General features: G+C 36.9%; 1 protein-coding gene across 1 annotated transcript in view; it reads left to right on the top strand.

Annotated features, from left to right (window-relative positions):
• The first annotated feature begins 2,291 nt into the window (after positions 1-2,291).
• The window catches only part of KCNK2 (potassium two pore domain channel subfamily K member 2), a 136,642-nt gene continuing 111,644 nt past the window's right edge, over positions 2,292-27,289 (top strand). The window contains exon 1 of the mRNA XM_016224668.2: positions 2,292-2,528. Within this exon, the coding sequence (XP_016080154.1) occupies positions 2,495-2,528 (34 nt within the window). The 5' untranslated portion in view covers positions 2,292-2,494. The remainder of the gene's footprint in view (positions 2,529-27,289) is intronic.

The raw sequence follows: 27,289 nt of genomic DNA, 5'->3' as shown, positions 1-27,289 counted from the left end.
AATTGGACAAACCTAGACTGGGATTGTCTTGCCCTTTCCAAATTTTCACTAGAATTTTAAAATCCTATATTGTATACTATTTGTGTTTTTGAGAGTAATTTTTCCATTTCACTCATCTCACTATTGCATAAGCTGATTCTCCTACTTGGAACATCCTACCACCAATTGTCTGCTTGGAAAATTCCAATTTCTATCCCAAATTCAGCTTAGATGTCAACTTAAATCTTGCCAAACATAATTAACTACTCCCTTATCTTCGCTGCCTTTCTATTTTGTATGTATTTATATTATTGCATTTAATATACAAAACTGTGTTCTTAGCAGAGTACCTGGGGCATAGTAGATGTTTGATAAGTGGAAATGGTTTGCACAATACACCATTGTACAAAGTTCCCTTTCTGAAACACATGAGGCTCAGTCGCCATTAGCCTCATCCTTAGCTCTCAACCCCATAGTCATTAACTATTTGGCAGTCCCAGCATGACTTTTGTCTCAGCAGCATCCACACGCCTCCATCCTGCAGGTCACTCTGTCAGCCTCCCTGTAAGTAAATATAAAAGGTCAGGAAACACTCATGGGTTAGTTCTTTCTTTATCAACTGGTCTAATTCTACGCTGCCAACTTAAAGGGATCTTAACTTCTGGACCCTAGCACTGTTTACAGCACCGAATTACTCGACATCAAATAATATGGTAATATTTGGACTTGAAATACAGAAACTCTAACTTAAAACAGGATTGGGATAATCCAATTTCATTTATTTTTCCAGTCGCCAGTGGCAGGGTAGTTCATCAGATTAAAGCATGAGATGGTACTAATGAAGCAAAGGTCAGGGGCTCACATCTCTGTCTGGTCCAATTACTAGTAGTATTTTTCACATTCCCTTTCCATTTCCCTCAATCTCAGTTCTCCTACAAAGTAGTGCGATTGTGCAAAAGGACATCCTGAAAAGGGAGCACAGGAGGAGTTCAGTGAAAACATACTTTATTTCTAGAAAGGCAACTGATAGTTTCTGTGCTATTGCTGGGTATGTATACATGTATGTTTGTGCCCAGGAGGGTCATTTCGGTATATGCACAAATACAAGTGTCTATCCATCTAATCTCTCTCTCTTATGTGATTTGAAAAGCATGCATTGTTTTAGTCAGACGGAAGGATTATGTTACTTGAATACCGGCATTTAATGTACATTATCACATTTATTATCATATCAAAACCAGATGTTTAAAATTTGGGCTAGAAATTCTATAACACGGATTGTATTACCTCGGGGCCACCCTCCCACCTAATGCTCACTGCTCAGTGGTATTTTGTTATGGCTTTAATAGAGCAATAATGTGTTTCCATGAGTCTTAGTCTGGTATCAGATGACATGTGGGCTAATTTTGGTGGGTTGAGCAGACCGGTAGGGGGTTATACAAACCAGAGCAATTTGCTTCCCCAACAATAAGAAAATATGTGAAGAATTATTGTCAATAGTCAAGACATCCCTCTCCCTCTCTCTTCTTATTTCCTGTCTTCTCTTTCTCACTCCCTCTTCCATCCTTTATCTTTATCTCTTTTATTTAAAACTTGCCATTTTTCCTGTCTCCACATATCCCTCAAACTTCATCCAGAAACAGAATCTACCTCTAATTACTGACTTTCTTATGTCAGCAAAAGCTACTTGAAAACTTCCTCTCATTTGCCTTTCTTGCATGGCTTCTGTACTGATAAAATTAAAACAAGCAAGCTTAGAAAAACTGATAGCCTTCTTGATTTAAAAAATGATAGTCAATGCAATTTAGATAAGGTTAGGAAAAGGGGTAGTGGTGGAATAAAAGCCTATGTGGAACCAAGCCAGCGATTCATCTGTTCGCATTAATAGGTTCCAGCAATGGTACTACAGGCACGGAAAGCCTGTTCGCCACTGCACTTAGCAAGCACATGAGCTTAAAAATAAACTTTGACAATGTAGATCTCTTTGTCCTTTCAGGAATGGAAAACATTATGTACTTCAAAGCATACTAAGCCCGATTTTAAAATGTAGTCGGGATATTGTTACTCTGGCAATTGGGAGGGTCTGCAGGCTGCACACAGTACATGGGTGCTTCGTGGGTAATAGTACTTGACCCGTAAACTAGTGAGAATAAATGAGGCTGGCAGTTTTGATCTGCTCATTCCTAAGGAAGGAACTTCAGTCTTTTAAGTTCTCTGGGATCCCTGGGATATAGTTCCTCATTTCAGCCAGGGAATTTCTCCCGGAACCCAACTGCAAAAGCAGAGTCTTTGAGGAGCGCATTGCACTCGCCTTCAGCAGCGTGTGTTCATTTTTGAGTGTTTCTGGACAGGAACTCGATCTATAGGGGAACATTCACGCAAGCAAGGAAACAGTATGGGACGATGGCTTGTTAGTACAAGTGACTCTGTTTGGGGAATTACGGACAAGAAACCTTGGAGGAAGAACGGCATTAAAGATCAAAGGCATGATGACTCCTGATGAAAACATCCCCAAATGATGAACCCACGAGCAAAAAGGAACTTCTACTGTGAGTATCTCAGCAATAATCAACTATCTGATTTGTTTTCACAATTTCTAGAGTATGCAAAGTAGATCTCCAAGCAAGTGCTTGATCCAGGGAGTCTTCATTATAGGCAAGTCTATAATTAAACTCATTGGGTGGTTCCAACAGAGGGTTAGTTAATGATTTTTTTCCATGACCTTGCAACCCTGAAATAAATTTCATGTAGATGTGGGCACATTTTATATCATAGGCATATTATGTTAGCCTTTAATTGTGTGATGTATTACCCTGGCAATGCGAAATGGATCAACATAAGTATCTATAAATTCCATTGCATTTGGATTCTGGTCATTTAAACTATGTTTACTTTGGTTTCATGCTATGCTTGATCCTGTAGTAATTTTTTTCATATATAGATTGACACATATTCTTTGCAATTTACTTAGAGAGAATATTAACTATTTCCTCAACGAATCGTATTTGTGTAGTGGGGTAGAGATGGCTTGGAATCTTGGAAATGGGGAGGAAAATGTATGCGACTTTAAACTAAAACTTGGGAACTAAGACCTTTTTTATTTTTACATTTTCATATTTATTTAGCAAGTCATTTTGTTTGAAAATTGTTTAGATATCTCTATAAGACTTGTAGGTCATAGGAATATTGTTGTGGTCTTAGAATGTGAATCGAGCTCATCAGCAGCATAACCGTATGTAAATATTAACTAGCTAAGCCCATCTTCAGTGCCTGGCATAGAGTACATACTTCATAGGTAGTTTTTGAGTGTTGAGTGTATGCTGGTGTGGGTAATAGGACAAATATCCTGATTGTACAGTTATCATTTCATATCAGGATTTTACTTTGCAAATTTATCCGTATGATTGAATTCTGTTTAATAATTCTGTATAATTATGAGGTTATATTGTATTAAATTCTAATTGATTTCTATTCTTGGTTGTTTTTCTTTTGAAATAAAATAAGAGTTTGTCAAGCTTATTGTTTATTTGAAGAGATATAAGGTTTCTGGAACAATTCAGTATATAAAATATCAGCTTATTTCTAATCAGCATGTAATATCCAGGCACTAGTTTGTGGCATTGGGACTTGGAATTAGCAATTTTGGAGCCCCCTCTGCTGAGGATTGATGGATAAACCAAGACACTGACCAAACCCTGAAATGGGGGAGCTCATTTTTTAGGTGTCAGGGGCAGGAAAATAAAATAAGAGCATGTGTATGAAGAGACTCTTGGAGTCAAGCCAAGTATTTCTGGAGGAGAGAAGCAGAAAATATGGAGAAATGTGTTGAGTGGGAGAGAGCTGAAGAGGTAAGGTAAATTCATTAGATACCATCTCCATCTTCTACAATGTCAGATAACACCTTTCTAATACTTTAATTTTCTTTTAGATCACTTGCCATAGATACTTGTTAAACTGAGCACGTCTTTAGGCTATTACAAGTATGAAGCAAGAATGCTGTGCACGTGGTTTTGTTGCATCTTAGTAGAAGGGTGGTGGGATCCTTTGGGTAGGAACAGACAGAAGCTGTAACTAAGCAACAGTTATCACCAAGGTAAAACACTTTTGGATAATCACATATAATATATGGATAAGCTTAATTTATCCCTTAACAGTTCACTTTAGTCTCCTACTTAGAGGTATATTTTATAGGTAATTTATCTAGGTAGATTTAATTAGAACAAGATATTCTACAGGAATCACTTGGAAGTTCTTTTCAAAATTAGGAGGTTGGTTGATATTGCCTGCGTGAACACTTTTTCAAGCAAAAATCATCTGGATTTATTATGCAAAACTCTGGGACCTCAATCAAGAAATGATGCAACATTAACAAAGTCTTAAGGTTTTTTCTTTTTAAGGAAAGGGAAGGCATGTGATTATAATATGAAAGCCAAGTAAGTAATTGTATGATAGTATGATTAAGACTTTGAGGATTATCTTCAAAGGAAAATGTAGACTTAGACCCCCCAGCAGGTTCAGGATGTGGTTACTGATGACAAATGATAACATGAATTTTTATGACATGTTGTAAATATTTTTCTAGTTAGTTGTTCAACATTAGAAAGATCTGTCAGAACTGTCCAAAGATTTGTTGTGTCAAGAGGAATGAGCTTCCTACCACTGGTAGATGACAAGGTTCATCACAGAGGGAAAAGCAAATACAGGGTATCCCCCCTGTGTAACGTATACACACCTTAACAGCTGATAGCTCAATTTTGAAAGTGAAATGCATTTTAATAAATATTGCCTTTATAATTATTCAAAGCGTGTGTTTACATATTTTTGGGGCACCCTATATTTTGAGTCAGACAGAATTGGCATTCCAGGTCCCCCACTTATAAAATGCATGACCCTGAGCAAGTTACTTAAACTCCAAGTGTCTGGTTCCTCATGTATGAAACTGGGTTAATAATTTTTCTGTCATAGAATTATTGTAAAGGTTAAAAGATAATTTATATCAATAGCTTGGCCTATCGAGAGTAGTTGATAAATGGCTAAATGACATGACCTTTCTAACTTTTTGGTTTTATTAATTATAGCTGTTTAACATAAGCTATGTTCTTAGATTGTGCTAGACACTATTCAAAGATGTAACTCAATAGAAATATCTATTCTTCACCTAGTGGGCTCCTAATGTAAGAAAACTGTAAAGCAAAGCTACTATATGTGCAGTAGAAGAATTTGTAAGGCAATCAGAATGTCTGAATTGGAAAAAGTGAGGTTTCCTTAAAGATGTTTTAGATGTGTTAGGAGATGATATCAGTTTGATTGACTGTTTTACAGTCCTCCATGATTAAGGCAGTGGAAACACTGGAGTGGCTATCGTTTATTAATTTCCCCTTTCATCCTGTGTCTAATCATCTTAAGAAACCCTCTGTAATCAGTGAAGTAATTCTCAGCAGAAATGAATGGCTTTTTGAGAGTTTGGGAACTGAAAATGTTCATCTTCAAAATATTTCCTATGACATCTTTCTATGGTGCTTGCAAAAGCCGAAGATTTATGTGGGTGGAGTTCTCGATGATTTGATTTATTGTGTCCATTTGGTGTAAGTGCAAAACACTTGGAGGAACCACCATTCTACTTCTTAAACTGGTTTAAGAAATGTTTACACATCACAGGTAGGAAATAACAATCTAGCTGTTAATTTATTATATAGAAAGTTGCTATGTATTTGGGAGATTGTCGATTAAAGAAAAGAATTGACACTCTCAGTGGCTATTAAAGAAAATATTATCTTGCATGTATATAGTGCCATTTTGTGTCAAAACATTTCCACCTATATTATTTCATTTTTTCTCACTTTGAAGTAGAGAGGGATGTTGCATTTTCTTCATTTGCTACGTTATATGAAAAATAAACCCAGAGTTTAAGCAGAAATGTCTAAGGAGAAAGTTGAATATGAAGTAATGAGACTTTGATCTAGTATAATTTGTCTAATGATTTTATGACCATCTCTGATTTCTATCCAAAAATATATGATTCACCTCGTCCTTTCATGTTTTAATAGGCGCCTTTAACTCTTACTTTGTATTGTACCATCAACCACAGAGGTCCAACCAGACACACGCAAAAGATACAGTGCAACAAGCTTCAACCTCAGTCAGGTGTGCAGGAAAACCTGAGGGTCTCGATTTCTCTGTCTTCTCTACTATCAGTATCTCCCAGACACTTCAAGAGAGTAAAGGTGTTCATATTTATTCATTTAAATTTTTAGTTTTACAGAGGAGTCAAGGCCACCATTGCACTCTTGGCCACCTTTCTTGCCTGAAATGACATGGCTCTGAACAATTGTATTATATATATTCCATATTATTTATATATTTTACACATACACATAATATATACTATGCTATGCTATGCTATGCTATGCTATGCTATGCTATGCTATGCTATGCTATGCTATAACATTATGTCATATTATATGACATTTTAACCAAGTGACACCAGTAAAACTCTGATCCATGTCTCTTCAAAGGCTAATAAACTAGATCTTAAGCATAGATTTTTAACCTTAGGGTGTGGTTATACGGGTTGATTTTGGTGTAATAATCAGAAGTCTTCCTTAGTGTGACTGAAGATTTTGGCCATCAGGAACCACAATTTACAGGTATAAGACCAACAGAAATTTATATAGTAGCAGAGTCCAAATATCTCACACAAGTTATCCACTAGGTGATTTTAAAATGAAATATGTTGATTTTTTCATACGAGTAGCTTTATCTGTGCAATATTTTTTAGCTTAGTTATTAATATTCTTTTCATTGAAAACCTTAACATTGCTGCATGTTCTGTAGAATACTTTTGGTTGGTAACATTTTGTGAGAACGTTGGCATAAAGAGGAAATCGTGCAATAGAGGGCTTTGATACATTGTGATTTGAATAGAATAAAACTTAGAGAAGTTCTTTTTGTGTATGAGCACTGCTCAGGCTATATTAGCCTTATTATTTTTTTCTCCTGTGAGAGAAATAGGCTCTAAGTTTAGACTAAGTGCAGCTGAGCTAAGAGAGCTGTAATTACAGGTCATTAAATAGTATGATGCTGAAGTGTTTTGTTTCCATTACGCTGTTTTTGTTCTTTTGAAACCTGAAGTCAGAGGTCAAGATGAATTGAACACTCATGTGGAAAAGCAACCAGCAACTTTTCACACCTTGAGATTTTAGAGTTCTGAGTAGTGTGACCCTGAAAACATCCTTGGTTTTTCTTCTCCATATTTTTAAGTTTCAATTTATTTTCAAAAAAAAGGTATACAAGATTCCCACTCCTTCAGGGTGATATAGTCTGCTCACAGAAAGCAAATTTTTGATATATATCTACATAATTATTTTTAAAATATATAAAATAAAATTCACTAATTTTTGTGTGCCTCGTTCTGTGAATTTCCATAATATATAGAGCCTTGTAACCACCACCACAATCAACATACAGAACAGCCCCTTGAGTCCCCAAATATTCACTCATGCTGCCCCTTTGCAGTTGAAACCTCTCCCATTCTTAACTTCTGGGACCACTTACTTGTTTTCTGTCTCTATAGTTTTGCCTTTTCTAAAATGTGATATAAGTGAAATTATACGGTTTGCAACCTTTTGAGTCTGTTTTCTTTCACTTTGGGGAATGCACTTGCAATTCATCCATGGTGTCTTTTCTATCATACCGCTGGGCAGAATTTTATTGTACCAGAGTTTGTTGACTCTATTCACCAATGAAGAACATTAAGGCTGTTTCCAGTTTGGGGTGATTATTAACATTGCTGCTCTAAGCACAATGTGCTCTAAACCTAGTTTTCTGTGTGGATGTAAGTTTTCATTTTTGTAGGGTAAATGATTGCCTACAAGTAGGATTCCAGGTCATGTGGCAAAGGTACATTTAGCTTTATAAGGAACTGCCACACTGTTTTCCAGAGTGACTTTACCATTTTGCATTCCCACCAGCAATGTATGAAAGTTCTAGTTACTCTGCCTCCTTGTCAGCACTTGTGATTGTCAGATTAAAAAAAAAAATCTTAGCCATTGTAATAAGCATGTAATGAGAGCTCACTGTGGTTTTAAATGGTATCTTTTCATGTAATAATTTTCAATCTGAATATCTTATTTAGTGAAATGTCTGTTCAAGTCACTTGTCCATTTTTTTTTACTGGATATTTGTTTTCTTATTATTGGTTTTGAGAATTCTTTTTAAATTATGGGTATAAGTCCTTTGTTGAATTTATGATTAAAAGGTATTTTAGTGAGTTTTTCTTTTATTTTCTTAATTATCTTTCATAGAGACACAGATTTTAGTTATTATGAGGTACAATTGATGTGTTTTTCTCTCACACGGGTCAAGTTCTTAGTGTTGTATCTAAAAATTCTTTTCTTAACACAAACTCATAAGGGTTTTCTTTTGTTATTTTTCAGAACATTTATAATTTTATGTTTTACATTTGGGTCCATTATCTGCTTTGAGTTAATGTTTTTCATAAGGTATGAGGTGTGGGTTGAAGTATATATACTTTTTTGCATATGAATTCCCAGTTGTTTCAGCACCATTTGTGGAAAAGATTATGTTTTATTCATAAAATTGTCTTTGCTCTTGTATTAAAAATCAGTTGGCTATATTTTTTCAGACTTATTTCTGAATTCTTTATTTTGTCTCAATAATTTATGTGTGTATACTTTCATTAATACCATATTGTCTTGATTAATATAGCTACACAGTAAGTCATGATTTCAGGTAGTGTGAGTCCTCTAAATTTGTTCTTCTCTCTGAGTTGTTTTCTATGTCCTTTGCCTTTTCATATAAATTTTAAATCAGCTTGACAGTATCTACAAAAGGCCTGCTGGGATTTTTATTGGGATAAGTGTTAAATCTATAAAGCAATTTGGGGAGAGTTGACATCATAATGATATTCAAGTTGTCCAATCCACTTATTTAGCTCTTCTTTGATTTTTTCCTCCAACAGTTTTATTTTTGTAGTTTTTATCATACATATTCTGCATATTTTTTGATGGATTTGTACCTAAGTATTTCATTTTTTGGAGCTATTATCAATGGTAATTTTAAAAAATTTGTTTCCAGTTTTTATTGCTTGTATATAGATACATGTTAAGTTGTTTTTGTGTATTGTCATGTGTCTTGCAAATTTGCTAACCTTATCTTTTAGTTCTAGGACTTTTTTCTGGAAATTATTTAGGTTTTCTATGTAGATCACACAGCCTATGAACAGACAGTTTGATGTCTTCCTTTCCTACATAGGTGCTTTTCATTTTTACCTTTATTTATTCACTATATTCACTAGGGCTTTTAGTACTATGTTGAATAGGAGTGGTGAGAACAAACCTCTTTGACTTGTTCTTGATTTTAGGGAAAAAGATTTAATCTTCAATATTAAATATGGTGTTAGCTATAAATATTTTTATAAACATATTTTATCAGGTTAAGAAAGTTTCCTTATACTATAATTGTTATAATCATATGATGTAGTTTAATGAGAGTTTTTATTATGAATGGACTTTAACTTTTTAAAATCCCTTTTCTGCATCTATTTATATAATCAGGTGGGTTTTCTCTGACAGTGTGTTAATATGATGGATCATACTGATTACATTTTGAATGTTAAACTAACCTTACATTTCCAGGATTAATTCCACTTGGTTGTGAGGGTGTTTTGTGTGTGTGTGTGTGTGTGTGTGTGTGTGTGTGTGTTTTGTTTGTTTGTTTTGTTGTTAGATTAAATCTGCCAATACTTCTTGAGGATTTTTACATATATGTGCATGAGAGGTATTGGGCTGTAATTTCCTTTTCTTGTACTGCCTTTCTATTGCTTTTGTGTCAGGGTAATGCTGGCCTCATAAAATATCAAAAATTCTCCTTCCTGATTCTCAGAATGTAAAGAAGCTAACAAAGTGTTATTTTAACAGGGAGAAATTAGCGATCAGCTTTGCCACAATGCTGTTCCATCTAGAGGGTGGTAATCTAAAGCTTATATTAAAAAAACCACACAAGTCGAACACATAATTCCATAAAATTCAGTGAGGCTGTGTCAGAAAATTGTTTAACATGATAATCCATATATGATGTAAATTACAAAATCACATCCAGCCAGGATCTCCTCTCATCCCCACCTTCCTGTCATGAGGTTATGTTTATACAAGGAGTCCATCTGGTAATTTTCCCATAAACTGATGAGAGTGTGTTTAGCGTTTCCATGTCTATTCTGAGGAGTATAATAGGCATGTTCCACAGAGAGATGAATTTTCCAGAGTTAGTGGAAACCTATATTTATCTTTCTATTTTCCTATGTTACGGTTGTAGGTTGCTTTGATGGTACTGTGATGCCAAATATAAGGATATCAGTTTAGGGAAGAAAGTTCTAAACTTCTGAGATTAGGACAAGGAAGACTGGTATGGTAGATGTCAACCTTTTTATTGCAGAAACAATGTGAGCAGTCAGTGTACCACAATACGATGGTTATTAAAGTGACCTCTGCAATTAGATTGCCTGGTTTGAACTTGCCAGCTGGGTACCTTAGGTAAGTTACTAAACCTCTCATTGGTCATTTTAAACAGAACTAGTTTAAAGTTCCTTTCCATTTTTCCTCTTATCTCTGGTTTCCCAGGTGCTCTAAGTCTCTGGGTTCTCTTCTGTATACTGGACTCCTGAATTTTACATTCTCAAATTATTCACTTTGCAAGGATTAACTTCCTGCAGTAGACCTTTGTGTGAACTGGGCTGTGGCTGCCACTCTATGGAGTGATTTTTCAGTGGCTTCAGATCCTGTGCTACAGAATTTAAGCTTTTCAGCTTGAGATTTCTGAGCCACATAAAATGCAGGCTTATACACAAACTATAAGGTTCTGGACTTTTGGGCAGATAACTCTGCATGTAACCTTATAACTGAACCGAATGCTCCACAGGTGCAGAAATTTTTTTCCTATTTAATTCACTGTTGTACCTATAACAATCTTGGTATATAGTAGAGCTTAATAAATGCTTATTGAATGAGTTAAATGGATATGCTGAGTAGAAGAAAGCAAGCTTCAGATTGTATTGAGTTTGAGGTGTCAGAAGGATAGTTGGTTGAAGGTGTCCCTTCTGTCATTGGAAATATGACTCTAAAGTTGGAGGTAAAAATTCAGAATCATCAGTGAAATCCATAGATGTGGTAAGGTAAGTGGTTTAGAAGAGGTGGGGATTTATTACTGGGTGACATCGGTTTGTAATGGGCAGATCGAAAAAGTAGAGCCAATAAGGAATCTGAGAACGAGCAGGGCCATAGGTGGTAATCTAGGAATAAATGGTCTTTGGAACAAAGAGGGATTTTTGAGAGAACAAGCAGCTGTTACCAAATGTCATAGTGATGTACAAATAAGAACAGAAAAAAGGCTAAAAAGTGTCCTTTGGATTGGTAGTTAAGATGATAATTTCAAATTAGTGTTGGCAGCAGAAGGCCGGTTGAGGTGTTGAGGAAAGTGCAGTGGTGTTGATAGGAAAGGAAAAAATAAAAATTATACTAATATTTTTTATGTTTGGTGGGGGTAGGAGAGAGAGAAAGAGAGAGAGAGTTTAATAGGAAAGTTTATATTTTAGTCACAAGAAAATTTAAGCTCAATTTTTATCTTGATAAGAGGGAACCAGAAAGAGGGAGAGATCAAACTGGTAAGACAGTGAATGGATTGAGGAATTAAGGATTTGTGCCTGCACAGACAAGATAGTCTAGCTTTCTGAAACAAATGGTTTGATAAAAGCATTGACCAAATATCCCATTGTGTGATGATAAAAAAGATGTGATATATATATATATATATATATCACATCTTTTTTATCCAACCATCTATCCATGGACACATGAGTTGCTTCCATACCTTGGCCATTGTAAATAATGCTGCCAGTGAACATAGGGATGCATATGTCTTTTTAAATTAGTGTTTTGGATTTCTTCAGATAAATACCCAGAAGTGGGATTGCTGGGTAATATGTTAGTTCTGTTTTTAATTTTTTTTGGAATACTGTCCATACAGTTTAATGGCAGTTACAAAATTGTCATGAGGATGTAAAGTACAGCATAGGGAATATAGTCAATAATGTAAAAGCTATGTATGGTGTCAGGGGGGTATGAGACTTATTGGGGGTGCACTTCGTAAGTTCTATGAATGTCTAACCACTATGCTGTACACCTGAAACTAATATAATGTTGAATGTCAACTGTAAGAGAAGAATAAAAAAAATTTTTTAAAACATTAAGTTATAATAGACAGTAGTAGAAATAAGGTTGTTTACTAATGGTAGAAGAAGATTTGGTGTAAATAAGGGGTGCTAGTCAGGCTCTGGGATAATACATATAAATGGTAAATTGAGCACTTAGGATTCATAAGACCCAATGTCTTTTGTTTTTTGGTTTCTTAAATATATCTTTATTGATTTCAGAGAGAGGAAGGGAAAGGAAGAGAGAGATAGAAACATCAATGATGAGAGAGTCATCGTTGATCGGCTACCTCCTGTACGCCCCCTACGGGGGATCGAGCCCCCAACCCCGGCATGTTCCCTGACCAGGGATCGAACTGTGATCTCCTGGATCCTAAGTTGTGCTCAACCGCTGAGCCGCTCCTGGCTGGATGGGACCCAGTTTTAAAAGCAATTTGATTTTTGTATCTCACGGTCTTTTAAAAGAAATGCCCTGTGAGGCTAGTCCTTCCCCACACTTGGATGCTCACTCAAGGAGACCCCAATAACTTCTTAGGTAATACGTGTGCCTGGGGTCCCAGGAAGAAGGGGAAATGGGTCTGGGTATCTGCCACAGAACCCCAACCTTTGAGTTAGAGAGAAAAGAAGGGAAAGCTCTTCCACACAGGGGAAAGTGCAAAAAGAGCAAAATACTGAAAGTACTACTTGCTTTCACAGCATAATGTACTTTTCATTTATAGCACACATGATAATTATGTAACTTTATGGGATTTGCTCTTGTTTATTTAATATCTCTGTTGGGTACTAGGTATACATGGAAGTTTTAAAAAGACGAGGTCTGCATGGAGAAAACCAGAAACTCAAAGTGCTCAACAGTCATTACTGAAAAGCGTGGCAGGCCAGTTTGAAAACATCTGCTGAAACTGGGAGGGGTTTCGCCCAGTCCGGTAGCAGTCAAGTGCAAGGGGCTCACAGTAAGATCCGAGGGGTAGAGCAATGGTTTAGACCCAGTGGTGAACTCTCACAATCAATGAACTAAGGGTCCCATCTAGAATGGAATGACTCCTAAGTTCACACTTCCACACACTTCTTTAAAAAATTAAGCTCTTCAGTGCTTTGAGAAATGTATCAAAATTGATGAGAAGATGAACGTGGACCATCTTATTGTATCACAGAGTGAAGAAGCTCTCCAGACTAATGGGGCTGTGCTATTGATTCATGGTTATGGAACAAATTTAAAAGGGTACTTTTAGCTAAAACTGGGACATTTGGAGTAGGATAATAATTGCAATAAACTGAAATTCTTGAAATGTTTCAATCCATGAATTCATAATGACAAGAAATAAGTTAACTGGAGATTCAGGGAAGGCCTCCTTAAAAGCTGCAGTTAAGCTGAAATTGAAGACTAAGTAGGAAAGGGCTCGGGAAGACAACGGGACAGTATAGGCGCACAGCCAGAGGGAGCAAGAGCTGTCTCGTGTGGCCGGAAGGCAGTGGGTGGAAGGGAGAGAGGTCAAAATGAGGCAGGAGAAATCACAGGACCAATCATTCGGGACCATGTGGTCATGCTAAGGACCTGATCTTTTAGTCCAAATGCAATAGAAACATCTCAAAAAGTTTTATGCAGGGAAGGGATGGGATCAGATATGTGGTTTTAAAAGATCTGACTGCTGTATGGACAATGGATTGGAGGAGTCAAGAGCAAAATCAGAGAGACACAGAGATAGAGACAGATATAGATAGAGAGACAGAGACAGAGACAGAGACAGAGAGGGAGGCGAGAGATGAGAGATTAGAGGGAGGGAGGGAGGGAGGGAGAGAGAGTTAGAGTTAGGGACTACTGTAAGTGAGAGATAAAACTGGCCTGGTCTGAGAAGCACTTGTGGAACTCCATTCCATTCTTTTTCAACATGAGAAAAGCAATCTAAGAAAGGCTTGTTGCTCTCTGGAGTATAATCTTCTATGTCCTAAGTAGCTGATGAAAAAAAGCCCTTTTCTCTTTATTCTACTACTAGATATAGCATCGTTTTCTCTGGTAGAAACTAGACACCATGTAATTTTTATATTTATAATAAAAATTTAGGAAGCCCTTTTCTGTCTAGTAGAGTGATATGACTTTGCTTTTAAAGTCTTCTGAGCAGATAAAATGACTTAATCTTACCATTTGTTTTTGCCTTTTCTGAAGAAATGTATATACCTTCCCCCAAAATGGATTGCAATCAGAGACTTTTTGTTTTATGTAAAGAAAAATAATGATTTCTATATAAAAAGGAGCTATTTTCTCCCCTTGAGAGTCACCGATGAGCAGGGCTAATCCTCGGCTGAGATGCTCAATATGACAGTGTCACTTGTTAACGGCTGGTGCCCATTAGTTGTTGCCTCCGTTCTGATTGGCCAGTGCTAATGCACTAATGTTTGTTAAATATTAAAAACTCACTCTGCACATATGAATTAAAATAACATTTCCAATCATCATTTGGACACACATTTCAATTAATTCACCTTCCATACGGTTGGCATTAACAGTTGAGAGTAGGCAACATTCAGACACTATCTGCGGTTCTTTTGGGGGATGGGAAAGGAAGATTGTTAAAGAGATTTATTTTAGAGATGCTATAGGTCATTTTTCTTGCAGTCTCTATTTTTCAGTATGCTTGGTGAATCTCCATGGAGAACACATCAACGGATTTGTCTGTCATGATTTTCTTCCTTTTTTTGACACAATATTATTGTTGTCTTTTTCTAATGAAGACCACAGTTTCTTGCCAATTTGTAATTGGGAGAAAAGAAGCCCGGAGGATTTTGTCCAACAGGAGCCATCATAGTCCAATAGTCACCTGTTGGTCAAAGTTCACAGTATTAACTGTCTTTTTCTCCCTTGTTGGATGAGTTTGCATTTTCTACCATCTACCAATCCTTTGGTAGTTTGTGATTTCTTCAAAAGTGTGTTGTTTTGGATATTTTCAACGACATCCTTTAAGGATGATTTTGTGCTGTTCACACCATTAATAATGTTTGGGATCAAATTTATTGAATAAGTGTATCAAGCTTTGAAATATTAATAATGAAAGGTAAAGTCTGACTACAAAAGCATTTAGACCTGTTTCTTGAATTGCTTGTAAATTGCCTAAGACCTAGTGAAGACACTTACTTTCTTGTGGGGTTCATACACCATCTCAGAAGCCAACTTCAAAAGAGAGGTTCCAAAAACATTTTCCGGATTAATACCCTTAGATTTTAGCGGCTTATCCAGTGTGATTACTGCAAGATGCACTTAGTCGGATGCATGAATTCCAGAAAGTTTGCTTTCTACTTTATTCTTTGTTCCTAATCACATTCACTCAAACAAATAATCGGGATTGAAGAATTCTCAATTAAAATGTCATACACAGGACATCACCTCTTAATTTCATTTTATAATCAGTCTCCTAGTCTGCCCATAAGCAAACACATTTTTAAAAAAATATATCTTTACTGATTTCAGAGAAAGGAAGGAAGAGGGAAAGAGAGATAGAAGCATCAGTGATGAGAGAGTCATTGATCAGCTGCCTCCTGCATGCCCCCTGCTGGGGATCAAGCCCACAACCCAGGCATGTGCCCTGAGCGGGAATTGAACCTCGATCTCCTGGATCATAGGTCTATGCTCAACCACTGAGCCACACAAGCCGGGCAAGGAAACACACTTTGATAGTGATGAAAAGACTTGACTTAATCATTTCAATGATTTTAAATGACCCTTTTTTAAAAAAACAACAACAACAGAATGTATATTTTCATTGAGAGATGATAGTTGGTTATTGGCTATTAAGAACATATTTTTAACTTTACAGAAATTGTCATCTATCTTTGGACAGTGAAAAAGGTATGCTTGAGGTAGTCATGTGAAATGCTTATGATTCTCAGCCTATAAACCTGAATGTTTAAACTCAACTTTCGTTTCAAGTTTCCTATTTTACTTGCTAGAAGTTTAATCTTGATCAATTTGGGCTTTCTTCCATTGTTTCAGGGTCTTTTCAGTCAATTCAGTGTTCCTCCCAAATCCCGGGTTTGCTTCTAGGTTCTGGAGCTTTCTGAGGTTCATATCCTTGGCATGGATCTTTTGACATCTGCCTTAGTAGCATTTACTGTGTCATTTCTGGTCACTGAGACCTCACAGATTGTGTCTTCCTTGTCTTAAACATCAGGCCTCTTCAAGTCTGCTTGGCAATTTCTGAGCCCCTCTCAGGAGACACCAAAAATGTGTTCCTTGTGCATTCTGGGTCCACAGGAGAGTCTCTGACGCTCTTTCAGTCCCCTTTGGGCAGGATATCATATGCAGTCATTGCTACTCAAGTACCACCTTGCTGAGCGGGGCATAATGCATTTTAAAGGAATGTGCTTGCTGCCTTACTGGGGTCTGAGAAGCAAGTTGCAGGTTTCAGGCTTTGCTGGAATCCCCAAACCTGCCTGGGATATGCACCCCCCTCCCCCAGCCTTGGCCCAGGGTCAGGGAGGGTATGGGCCCCTTCACAAGGATTTAGGAGCATCTAATCTCTCTTCCCCTCGCTGATTTTTCTCTCCTTTTCCAGCCCAGGTAACCTTTATGTGCTCTACAATAGAAAACCAAAAAAAAACAACGCAAAACACCTTGGATTTTATACATTCCTATTTTCCCAACTTTATGTTTACATAAAGACTTTGGTTTTTGAAACTCCAAAATTAGTGATTTACTTCTTTGCCCTTCTTTCCTTCCCGGAGGCTGTGAGTCTGGAAGTGGCTTTATCAATGGGGTAGAGTCCCGTGGGTAAACAAGAATTACTAGGAGTGGAAGGAAAGAGCTCAGTCGCACAGTATTCAGGCATGAATAGTATGGTTGTTTACACATGACTTTCCACAGCCCAGAGATTTTTAAACTGAAGGAAGTGACCCTAAAATGTGAGCCTTGTGAAATAACTGTGAAAATCCCTTTCAAGTGATCAACTTTATACTGTATGAACTTTTTCTTAGGCTTAGTTTGTATTTTTTGTTGTATATATTTTTTTCTTTACGGTTAGATTAGGGTGAAAATTTATCCTTGGAAATACGTGGGCTCTTTGGACTCCAGCCAGCCCTCTATTACAAAGACATCTTTCTAGGTACCCCTATTTGACAAAGAGAATTCCTGCTGTATTACCCAGCTGTGCAGAGCTGAACAAGTCAGTTCAGTGACCCTTCAATGAATCACCTTTTAATATCTGTCCCCTGGCCATCAGTACATCACTTTAATATTATTTCATAGTTTTAAATTCAGTTACAGTGACGCATTTTGAGAATGGAGAGACATGACAATATTTTAGGTTAAATGACTCCACAGCACTTACAGTCAATAGTTGAGTCCCTCGTCAGTGAGCCTGTCTGTGTTACAGACTTGGCATCTAAGGGTATGTATTACAGCTAAAGTCCATCAACCAGCAAGTGTATTTTAATAAGCATCAAATTTCTAGATTTGTTTCGACATCTGTTTTACTAATGGGAGTGATTGAAAACAATTATAAATCTAACAAAACGGTGTTTAGTTTGCAAGGCACTCTGTTTTCTAGGTGAGAAAATTTAGATGAGAGAAGTTGTTGATTCATGGCAGGGATGTTATGCTTGATCCCAGATAGCTGACTCTAAATTTTATGCTCTGTTTTATTGGTTTTGTTTTATTTCCCATTTACTATACCCACTCCTGCTGCCTTGGATGCAGCTCTGGGGAGTTTTCTAGTCAGAGTGGGCAGGAGAAAGGGAATGTGGCCCCTTTGTGGCTAAGTAGCCATGGCATGAGCTTTCTGAAGCAGGTAGAGGCACTTGATGGGAGAGGACTTCTGCAGGCACAGCCCTGCCCTGACACCCCGTGGGCTCCTTCTTTGGATCAGAGGACAGGCCACATGGACTAAAGCAATCTCTGGATGGGGCCAATATTTGGTCGAGGGCTTGCAAGTTGGAGCCAAAGTTAGGAGGCTGTGTCAGGTGTCTGCACAGCATTCACCGTCAGCTCCTCGTAGTGTTAGTTCACAATTTTAAGAGGCCCAGCGTTGCAGGTGCACAGTCCACATGCTCAGAGAATAAAGTGCTCCCAACCCTGGCATTCAAGGCCATACAAACCTATGCAACTTCAGGTGTACTAACACTGCTTTCATACAAAAATGCTTGTGCTAGGCCAGGTTCCCCAAGCAAAATACATTTGGAAGATGACTTGTGGTTTTCTGCCCTCAGCTTTTTCTCACGGTATTCTTCTGACTTCTCAAAATCTTACCTTTGCACCGCCTCATAAAGCTTTTCATGCCTGAAATCCCCACTGAACAAATGTTACTTAAGTATTAAAGAGTCCTAAATGAGAAAAAAATCTCAGTGATTCATAAATTTTTATACTATTTAAGAGACTCGATGATTATATATAGCGAATTGTCCCACTGTTGTCTGTAATATCCATTCTCACCTACCAGAGCTCATAAGTTAACAGCCTGCAGACTAGACTTCTACACCTTTCTTCTTGCTCGAACAAATATACATACCTATAGGAGTTTCTTTTTGTACTGAAATAAAATCATATTATATCCATTACATTGCGAGTGTGTATTTGGCTTAATGATATGACCTGGACATAAATTGGTTAGGAGCCAGTATATCTAGTGGTTAAGAGCAAGGCTTCAGGGTTGCACTGCTTGAGTTCAAATCCAAGCCCTGGAGCTCAACAGCCCTGCAACTTTGAGAAAGTCATTTAACCTCTTAGTTTTCTCGTTTGTTAAATGAGGATAGTGGTAGTTTGAACCTCATGGGGTTGTTGTAAAGGTTAAATAAGTTAGTACATACAAAGTGTATAGAAAAGCACACTCAATACATGTAGCTATATATTGCCCATGAGGGCCAGAAAATGTGTGTATACACACAAACTTATCAATTTATGTCGATGAGATGATCATAATATTCTTATTTTAAAATAGTATTTCCTTTTTTGTTTGTTCTTTTGGTCCCTACTGTCTTTTTCCTTCCTCCCATATTTGCCTCTCCTACTCCAAACACTTGAAGTAGTGTAAAAATAAGCAGATGTAAATCCCTTTAACTCGTGTAGTCTTATATGTATTGTTCTGTAATGTCCCTGATGATTATCAAACCAGATCTCACATGTAAACATGTACACATAATATATATGCACACATATGTATATGCTTGTGTCACTGTTTGCTCTGCAAAAGTGAAACTATACTATACACATTTTTTTGGAGAAGGTCATCTTACTTTTCTCACTAATTGCTTTTGGAAACCCCTCCAGGTTAGCAGATATAAACAATAATATTTGTGTTCTGTGGATTACCTAAATTTTCTGAATTATCTGAAGAATATTGTGTCCTATAGATTAATATAATGTATCTCTTTGTGTACCCATTTTTGTCAACTTGGAGTGCTGCAGTAAACATCTGGGCTCACATATTTTTATTTACTGATGGTTATATTTCTATGGGATGTATACCCAGGAGAGAGATTGCTTGGTCAAAAGTTTATGTATTTTTAATCTTAATAAATGTTGCCAGATTGCTTTCTAAAGGAGTTGTAGCCATTTACATTTCCACCAGCAATGTAGAAAATAAGTTTTCCACATATCCCCACTGACAATATTACCACTATTTAAAATTATTGCCAGTCTAATAGGTTTAAGACGGTCTATTGTTAACAGTTTCCATTTCCCCATTAGTGAATGTAAATATATATCTTTGTTGTTCGGATCTGTTCATCTGTGAATTGCTTATTTATATTTGTTGCTCACTTTCCTCTTAAGCTGTTGTCTGTTTCTTGTCAATTTTTAAAGCTTTTGTCATATAATTATAGCTTTTAAACCCTCATCTGTCATTTGTAATACAAACATGTTTTCTAAATCTATTATTTGTTTACTGTCTTTATTTATAGCATCTTCTACCACAAAGCAGTTTTTTCATCAGCTTCTGTCTAGGTCTTCCCAGGAAGTCTTGATAAAACATTAAAATTATATTTATATATAACACTTTACCTGTATTTTGTATATGACATGAGATAGGATTCTTATTTTAATTTTTTCAGAATGAATACCCAGTTTGGGGAGTAATTTTGTGAAATATTTTTTTCTCCCCCAAATTAAACTATATCCTGGTCAAAGGTTAAGAAGATTAAGATCCATAGATCTCATAGGTTCTATGCCTTTCTTGTTCAACTCAGTTTATATTGGTATTTTAAAAGGAATGTCTTCTCCTCTCTCGTTTTCTAAGAGCATATGTTACTTGAGAAGAATTGATTTTAGTCCGCTTGCCTGGTATCCAGCCATTCCACAAATTCCCTTATCAATACTCATAGCTTTTTTCTCTGTTTAAACTCTCTAGGCTATTTAATTACATAATCATATAATCAGTAAAACAGGGGTAGTTTTATGTCCTCATTTTTAATATTTATACCAAATACTAATTTTCTTATCTCATTGTTTTCACTAGACTTTCTAAACTAATATTGATTATATAGCGATACCATGATCTCTACTTAGTTCCTCGGTTTTATTGGATTCTTTCTATCATTTTGGCACTGAGAATACTCTTGACTTTTGGTTTATAAATATTTCAACGGTTACCTTTTCTTAGCATACCTAAAGATTTTTATTGAGATTGGCTGTTAATATGATCAAGCGTTGTTTGAGCATCTATCGTAGGAGTTGTTTTCCCTCAATTTGCTGAAACACTAAATTATGATGATAGTTCTTCTAACTCAAACCTCTCCTTGGATGCCTAGAATAAACCTTACTTAGTTCGGGGCTTTTATTGATATGTAGTTGGATTCTATTTGTTAATATTTTAGATAGAATTTTTGCATTTCCTAAGTGAGATTGATCTATTTCAATCAAGATTTGATATTTAATTTATGCTAGCTTTACATAAAATTGGGGAGCTTTCCATGTTTTCTGTGGTCCGGAATAGTATACATTATATTCTTTAAAGGTCGAATAGACCTCAGGTATGAAAATACTTGATGGATCTTACTTTCTGTTCACTTCTATAGAAATTGCTCAATAAAAGTTTCTTTTTTTCCCCTCAAAGTTTCCTTTTCCTCAATAAAAGTTTTCATTTGGTTGATGCTAATAACTTTTGTATTTCACTAACAATGATTCCTTCCCACCAGCTTTTCAAATTAATTGTCATAGATTTGCATGTAATATCTCCCTATAATTCTTTCAATTCTTTCTGCATTTGTGTCTTTCCGTTTACTTAAGTTGTCTTTAGTTTCTGTTAACAGTATTTTGTTTAGTGTACAGACCTTGTGACTCTTTCATTAAATTTATCCCTCAGTCTTTAAATTTTTTGATGGTATTGTTTCCTTAATTTTATTTTCCAATTGTTTGTTGCTAATATTGAAGGACTCAAACTGATTTTGTGGCCTGCTAACCTTATATCATGCAACCTGAATAAATTTCGTTATTTGTTCTAGTAGCTGCCTTAAGATGTACTAAGTGGATAATCATGTCATCTGTGACTAGAGATTGTTTTCCTTCTTCCTTTTAATTCCTTGTGCCTTTGATTTTTTTCTTGCTTTGCTGCACTTGATATGACTTCAGTTCGATGCTGAACAGCAGCGGTGAGAATGGGTGTCATTACCTTGTTCCTGGTCCTAGGTGGCCGAAGCATTTGATGTTCCTGGTTATCTATGCTGGTAGCTCTAGGATTTTTGTACTGCTCATGTTAGGTTTAGATATGAGTTACACTGACCTTGTAAAATGTATTATAATGTATTCCCTTCTTTGTTATATTTGGAAAAAGTCGTGTGAGGTTGTATTCTTTCTTCTTTAAATGTTTGATAGAATTCAGAAATGAAGACTTCACTCAAGCCTAGAGTTTTCTTTGAGGGAAGTTTTAAAATTATGAATTTATTTATTTAACAGTTAATATTTAGATATTAATATTATGGTGGTCTGTTTTTCCTGAAGGTTTTCGTAATTTAGGGTATTTATCAATTTCGGCCTAAGTTTATTGGCACTGCATTTTTAAAAATATGCTCTTATTGTCTTTTTAAGGTTTATAGACTCTAGATTGATCTCTTTCATTTCAGATATTGGTCATTTGTGTTTTCTCTCCCTTTACGTGAAAGATAGCCAAGGTGGCAGGAGGCAGCTGTGTGTTCAATGATGCAGCAGCTGGTAGGTGGTTGACCCCCTTCCAAGTCATAAGAGGGCACCTCGAAGCCCCCTCCTTGTCTTCTCCTAACTTGAGAGGTGAGGAGAAGGCAATCGGCCCATTTTCAAATCTTAGAAACCAGAAAGACTCTGCGTCTCACTTGGGACATCACAGATGCACTCGCCCCTTCCAGGGGCCTAAGGGGCTCAGAGGTCAGACCTTCTCCAGGACCCACTTCATTCAGTTCCTTGCCTTTGGGCTCATCAGTGTTGTTCTCTGAGCTTCAGTCAGGCCCCAAATGGGGCAGATTCACTGCTCACTTATTCATGCCCTCCTGACCCCCCCCCCCCCAGCATATTTCGCTTGCTGGTACCAACAGTCACCAGTCCCACAAGAGACAATGATTGCTTAAAAGCTGATAGTAAATGAAGTTGGTGTGTGTTAAGGTGATAGCCCCTTTCATTTCAGTGTCCAAACTTTATTTTTTTAATTTAAATTTGTGAACGTTGTCTAGAAGCCTCTACCTATAGATTCTCTCATTTTTGTACTGTGGACAAGCTACAGAATCATTTATTTTTTATCTCCATGTACTTGACTTTATCCCCAAAGAATGTGGGGACAGAGGCACTGAATCAATTGATTGTACTCCTGAAATAGGAAGCTTTTTACCTTTGTTCCTCCGTAAATTTTAAAGAAATATTTGTTATTTACAATATCTAATCAAGAGGCATGGTTGTCTGATATTCTCTCTCAGTTTGACCTGAATGTTTTCTTTATCACTGAAAATATTGAAAAATGTTTAATTCCTAGCACTTCTGCTTTCTGAATGCCACTTTGTTTGCCTCTCTCTCTCTCTCTTCCTCTCTCTCTCTCTCTCTCTGTCATAAGGTCATTTACATGAAAATGGTACCTTAAGATGGTTTATCAATATGTTATGATTATTTTCACCTGCAGCAGAGAATACTCTCACATCTTTTATTGTTGCCATGGAAACAATTATGCTATCAAAGAAAAGAAATAAGATTTCAGCTGGGGTAGAAATTAGGTTGAACAGATAATATAGGAGAAATGAAAAGGTGCCTGCTATTTGTTTCTGAAGGAAAACAAGATATAAATGAGATAATAATTAGTCATTTTGTTTTAAGACTATCTATAAGAATCTAAAATCACACTTGGAGCCATTTGTGTAAGTTTTGCCCAAATAATAAGGCTAAAAATAGTGTCATACTGTGTTTCTAGTCTTTATTAACTGCATCGGGTCACAAGCACACAAATTACTCTAACCTGAATATACTCTCGTTTTCACAAGCTAACCTGTAACATGGACTGTAACTCTTCCAGCAAGGTGGGGACAATTTTATCTGTTCATAAAACTTAAAAACAAGATTAACCTTGAAAGCTGAAGAGTAGCTTGATCAGCTACTTATCACAAAAGCTACTGAGTTACATAGTAATTTTCTTGGAGTCTCCACTTGGGAGACTCTTTTCCAGTTTCCTAGTAAAACCCACCCATGGTTATGTTTCCATTATCTTCCAAACCAGAAATAAATAATTTTCAAATAAGTATTGGAGATTGAAGAGAAGTAAGGTGAAGGTAAGCTATTTGGTAACTTGGTAGAAGAATGCAATTTAAATGGAAAGGTAAGTTACAAAATGGAATCTGGAATTGAGGCATCTTAGGGAAAACTTAGGACTTTAAGATAGTTTAAAAATTATTGTCAGAAACCACACACAATTGTACTTAATGGACTGTTCTGGAACTTTTAAGTTCCTTTTCCACAAGTGTTTTTCTTTTTTTAGGCTATAAATAGTTTAGTACTTGGATTATTGCCATCACATACAATTTGCTTTCTAATAATTTTTTATTTATCCTCTGGAGAGCTCATCTACCCCGAGGTTCCTGAGATTGGGGTGTTTTGGACAGAGGAAGAATGAATGATGGCTTTTGCTATCATTGTTTATTGCCTCCCAGGAAAACTGATTTTCTGCAGCACATTGCACTTAACTAGGGACTGAGCTATGTGGCTGTGCCACTCTGCAGAATATTATGGAGTGTCACTCCTTGGGTAAGCATGGTGTGATGGAAGGAGCTGAATTGAGTGTTTACAGTCCAGTTCCACCCAGCCAGTGTTGCTCAGTGGTTGAGCGCCGACCTATGAATCAGGAGCTCAGGGTTCAATTCCCAGTCAGGGCACCTGCCCAGGTTGGGGCTCAATCCCCCAGTAGGGGGTGTGCAGGAGGCAGCCAATCAATGACTCTCATAACTGATGTTTCTCTCTCTCTTTCTTCCTTTCTCTGAAATCAATAAAAATACATTTTAAAAAATACAGTCCAGTTCCTCTGCTAAGTACTTTGCATTATCTTACAGTAGTGTGATGCTTTTGAGCCATATAGTCTGGGGTTGGCGATAAACTCATTTACTGTTATGGAATGTTGAGCGAGTTAATTAACCGATCTGCCTCTTGCTCTTATCTGTTAGAAAAACAGCACTCTATTCACCTTACAGGCCTGCTGCGAGGCACATGATCAATACTATGGAATATTTGCAACTACCTTTAATTCTTAAAGTAAGCCTATCAAGAAAGCATTATCCTTACTTCCATCTCACAGATGACAAAGCAGGTGATTAGGTTCCATAGCCTGTACAAGGTTCCATGGGAAGATTAGAATCGGAACCTGGGGCTGTTGGACTTTAAAAATATTATCCTTGCTGATTCTACCGGCTGTGGCTCTGCTTTGAAGAGGAATGTGCTACTAGGAAAGATAGTTAACCCTTCAGGGCCTCCGGTTACAAAGCTGTATGGTTAACGGGGATCCTGGCTTAATGCAAACAAAAGACCCACCCTCTTAGTGGAAGGCTGTGCTTAGGAAGGAGGGAGTCACTGTCACTAGAAGTGAACTGCATGATGTCATAGGCAGCCACTCGGCGTTTTAGATACAGCGCGGCTACTTGCTAGCTGTGAGGTCTTGGGCAAACCAGTTTTCTCATGTCTAATCAGGATTCAGCTATTCATTTTCATTGGTCGTCAATGCTTTACCAGGTGACATATCCACAGATACGTCAACCCCTCGAGGCTGTTGAAGGATCAAATGAAACATTTGACACGAAATTGCTGATTGCACAAGTTCTGTGCTCTGATGGCAAGAGGGGCTGTCTTTTGCTTGGACAGCTCTGCCCCCCCCCGACTCAGAGCTGGCCAAGCAAACAGATCTAACAAGGCTGGACCTCTGACCCTGGGTTTGTCTTCTTGGTTTTTGAAAAATTGATTTTAGAGAAAGAGGGTGAAAGAGGGAGAGAAACATGAATATGTTGTCCCCACATGCACGCTGACTCGGGATTGAACCCACAACCCGGGTATGTGCCCTGACCGGGAATTGAACCGGTGACCTTTCGGTGCTCAGGACAATGCTTAACCGACTGACCCACACTGTCCAGGGCTTGTCTTCTTTTTATACTTTTTCATTCATATGTTTTACTACTCCCCTCCTCGTCTATCTAGATGGACTAAAAAAAACTATCAAATGTTCAGCACCAGGGGTCAATGTTTCAGGAACCAAATATTCCATTTTTCTGTCTTGTTATATTTTTGGAGCTTAAGTGACTCTGCCACTTCTTAGGGATTTACTTTGAGTAAGTGGTTTTCCTCACTAAGCCTCAGTTTTCTTATCAGTAAACTGAAAATAATAAAAACCACTTCCAAAAGTTAAATATGATGGTATAATTCAATATGATAGTACATACAAAGTGCTTAACAGAGTGCCTGGCTCCTACCATGTGCTAACTGGTAGTTAGCTGGTGAGAAGAGCTCAGAGAATATGAAATGAAATGAAACTTAAATGTATAAATTTTGTTTCTTGTGAGTAACTGATCCAAGGTGATAGGAAGACCAATTTTTTTTTCTTGCCTAAAATTGGATTTAGACACTTTCTGTGGTTCATGTTGTTTCTATATACCATTAAAATGGACACAAGAAAATTATATAAAGTCAAATTTTGATATTATTTTGCTGAAAATGTTGAGTTTTAAACTCAGATATTTGTCCTTGAAACTGTGTGCTGAATTATTTAGTTTATATGTGCCTGGGAGATGCAGAGAATTAAGATATAGTTTCCACCACTGATGATTTTTGGATAAATCAAGGAGTTCACAAGTCTATTCTGAGGTATGTAACTTTCTCAGTAAGGAGCACAGCCTGTTAAACATAGTTTTGTTTAGAATATCAGGGTTGGGGCTTTTCAGGAGCCTACTAAGAAAATAGTCTTATTTTCTGTAGGAGTTCACAGTTTCACAAACCATATTTATGAAAAAATTCATAGAGAAGGCATAAAGACAAAGAAATAAGTACTGAAGAAATAATTACATTGTGGGCGTGACTGATCCAAAGAGGGTATTTTATTGGAGGTGCTGGTTCAGGAAACAGTGGGGAGGAAAACAAACTCGAGAATGTTCCTGTAGCAGCTAGAGTTTTATAACATGGGTCAGGGATGGACCCTGATAATTTTTGGATGCAAAAGAGAGAGCATTACCATCCAAAATATAACCCTGGGAAAGGACACCAGCAGAAGTAGAATGGATGAACCAAGGGAGGTAATTTGCCTAAAAATAATAGCAGGAGAGTAGAAAGTACAAACTTCAAAAAAATAAAATAAATATTGAGTAGTAAAGAGCAAGTTAGATACCCACAAAAACTGAGTTAGCAAGGTAGATGACAAACTTAAGAAATCCACAGATGAGGCCAAAAAAATTAATATCATAAAAAAGATGAGAAAAAAGATAGATGTATAATAAGAATTCTCAAAATGTGTAGAGAATAAGAGGATGAGGCAAGATGATCAATAGCAGAAGATGCTCTTGCTGAGCTGAGAAAGAACTCAAGTTTGCAAAATGTGTAGGCTCTTTAGTCCAATAAATTAATGAATAGAGAAAAACACATAGTGCAGTTTTTCCCAAAGTACATTCAAGAAAATACTAGTTCTAGCC

The sequence above is a fragment of the Miniopterus natalensis genome, chromosome 19 (genome assembly GCF_054644295.1).
Source record: "Miniopterus natalensis isolate mMinNat1 chromosome 19, mMinNat1.hap1, whole genome shotgun sequence".
NCBI classification, from domain to species: Eukaryota; Metazoa; Chordata; class Mammalia; order Chiroptera; family Miniopteridae; genus Miniopterus; species Miniopterus natalensis.
The sequence above is the reverse complement of the archived record's forward strand: the minus strand, read 5'-3'. Positions and strand labels throughout refer to the sequence as shown.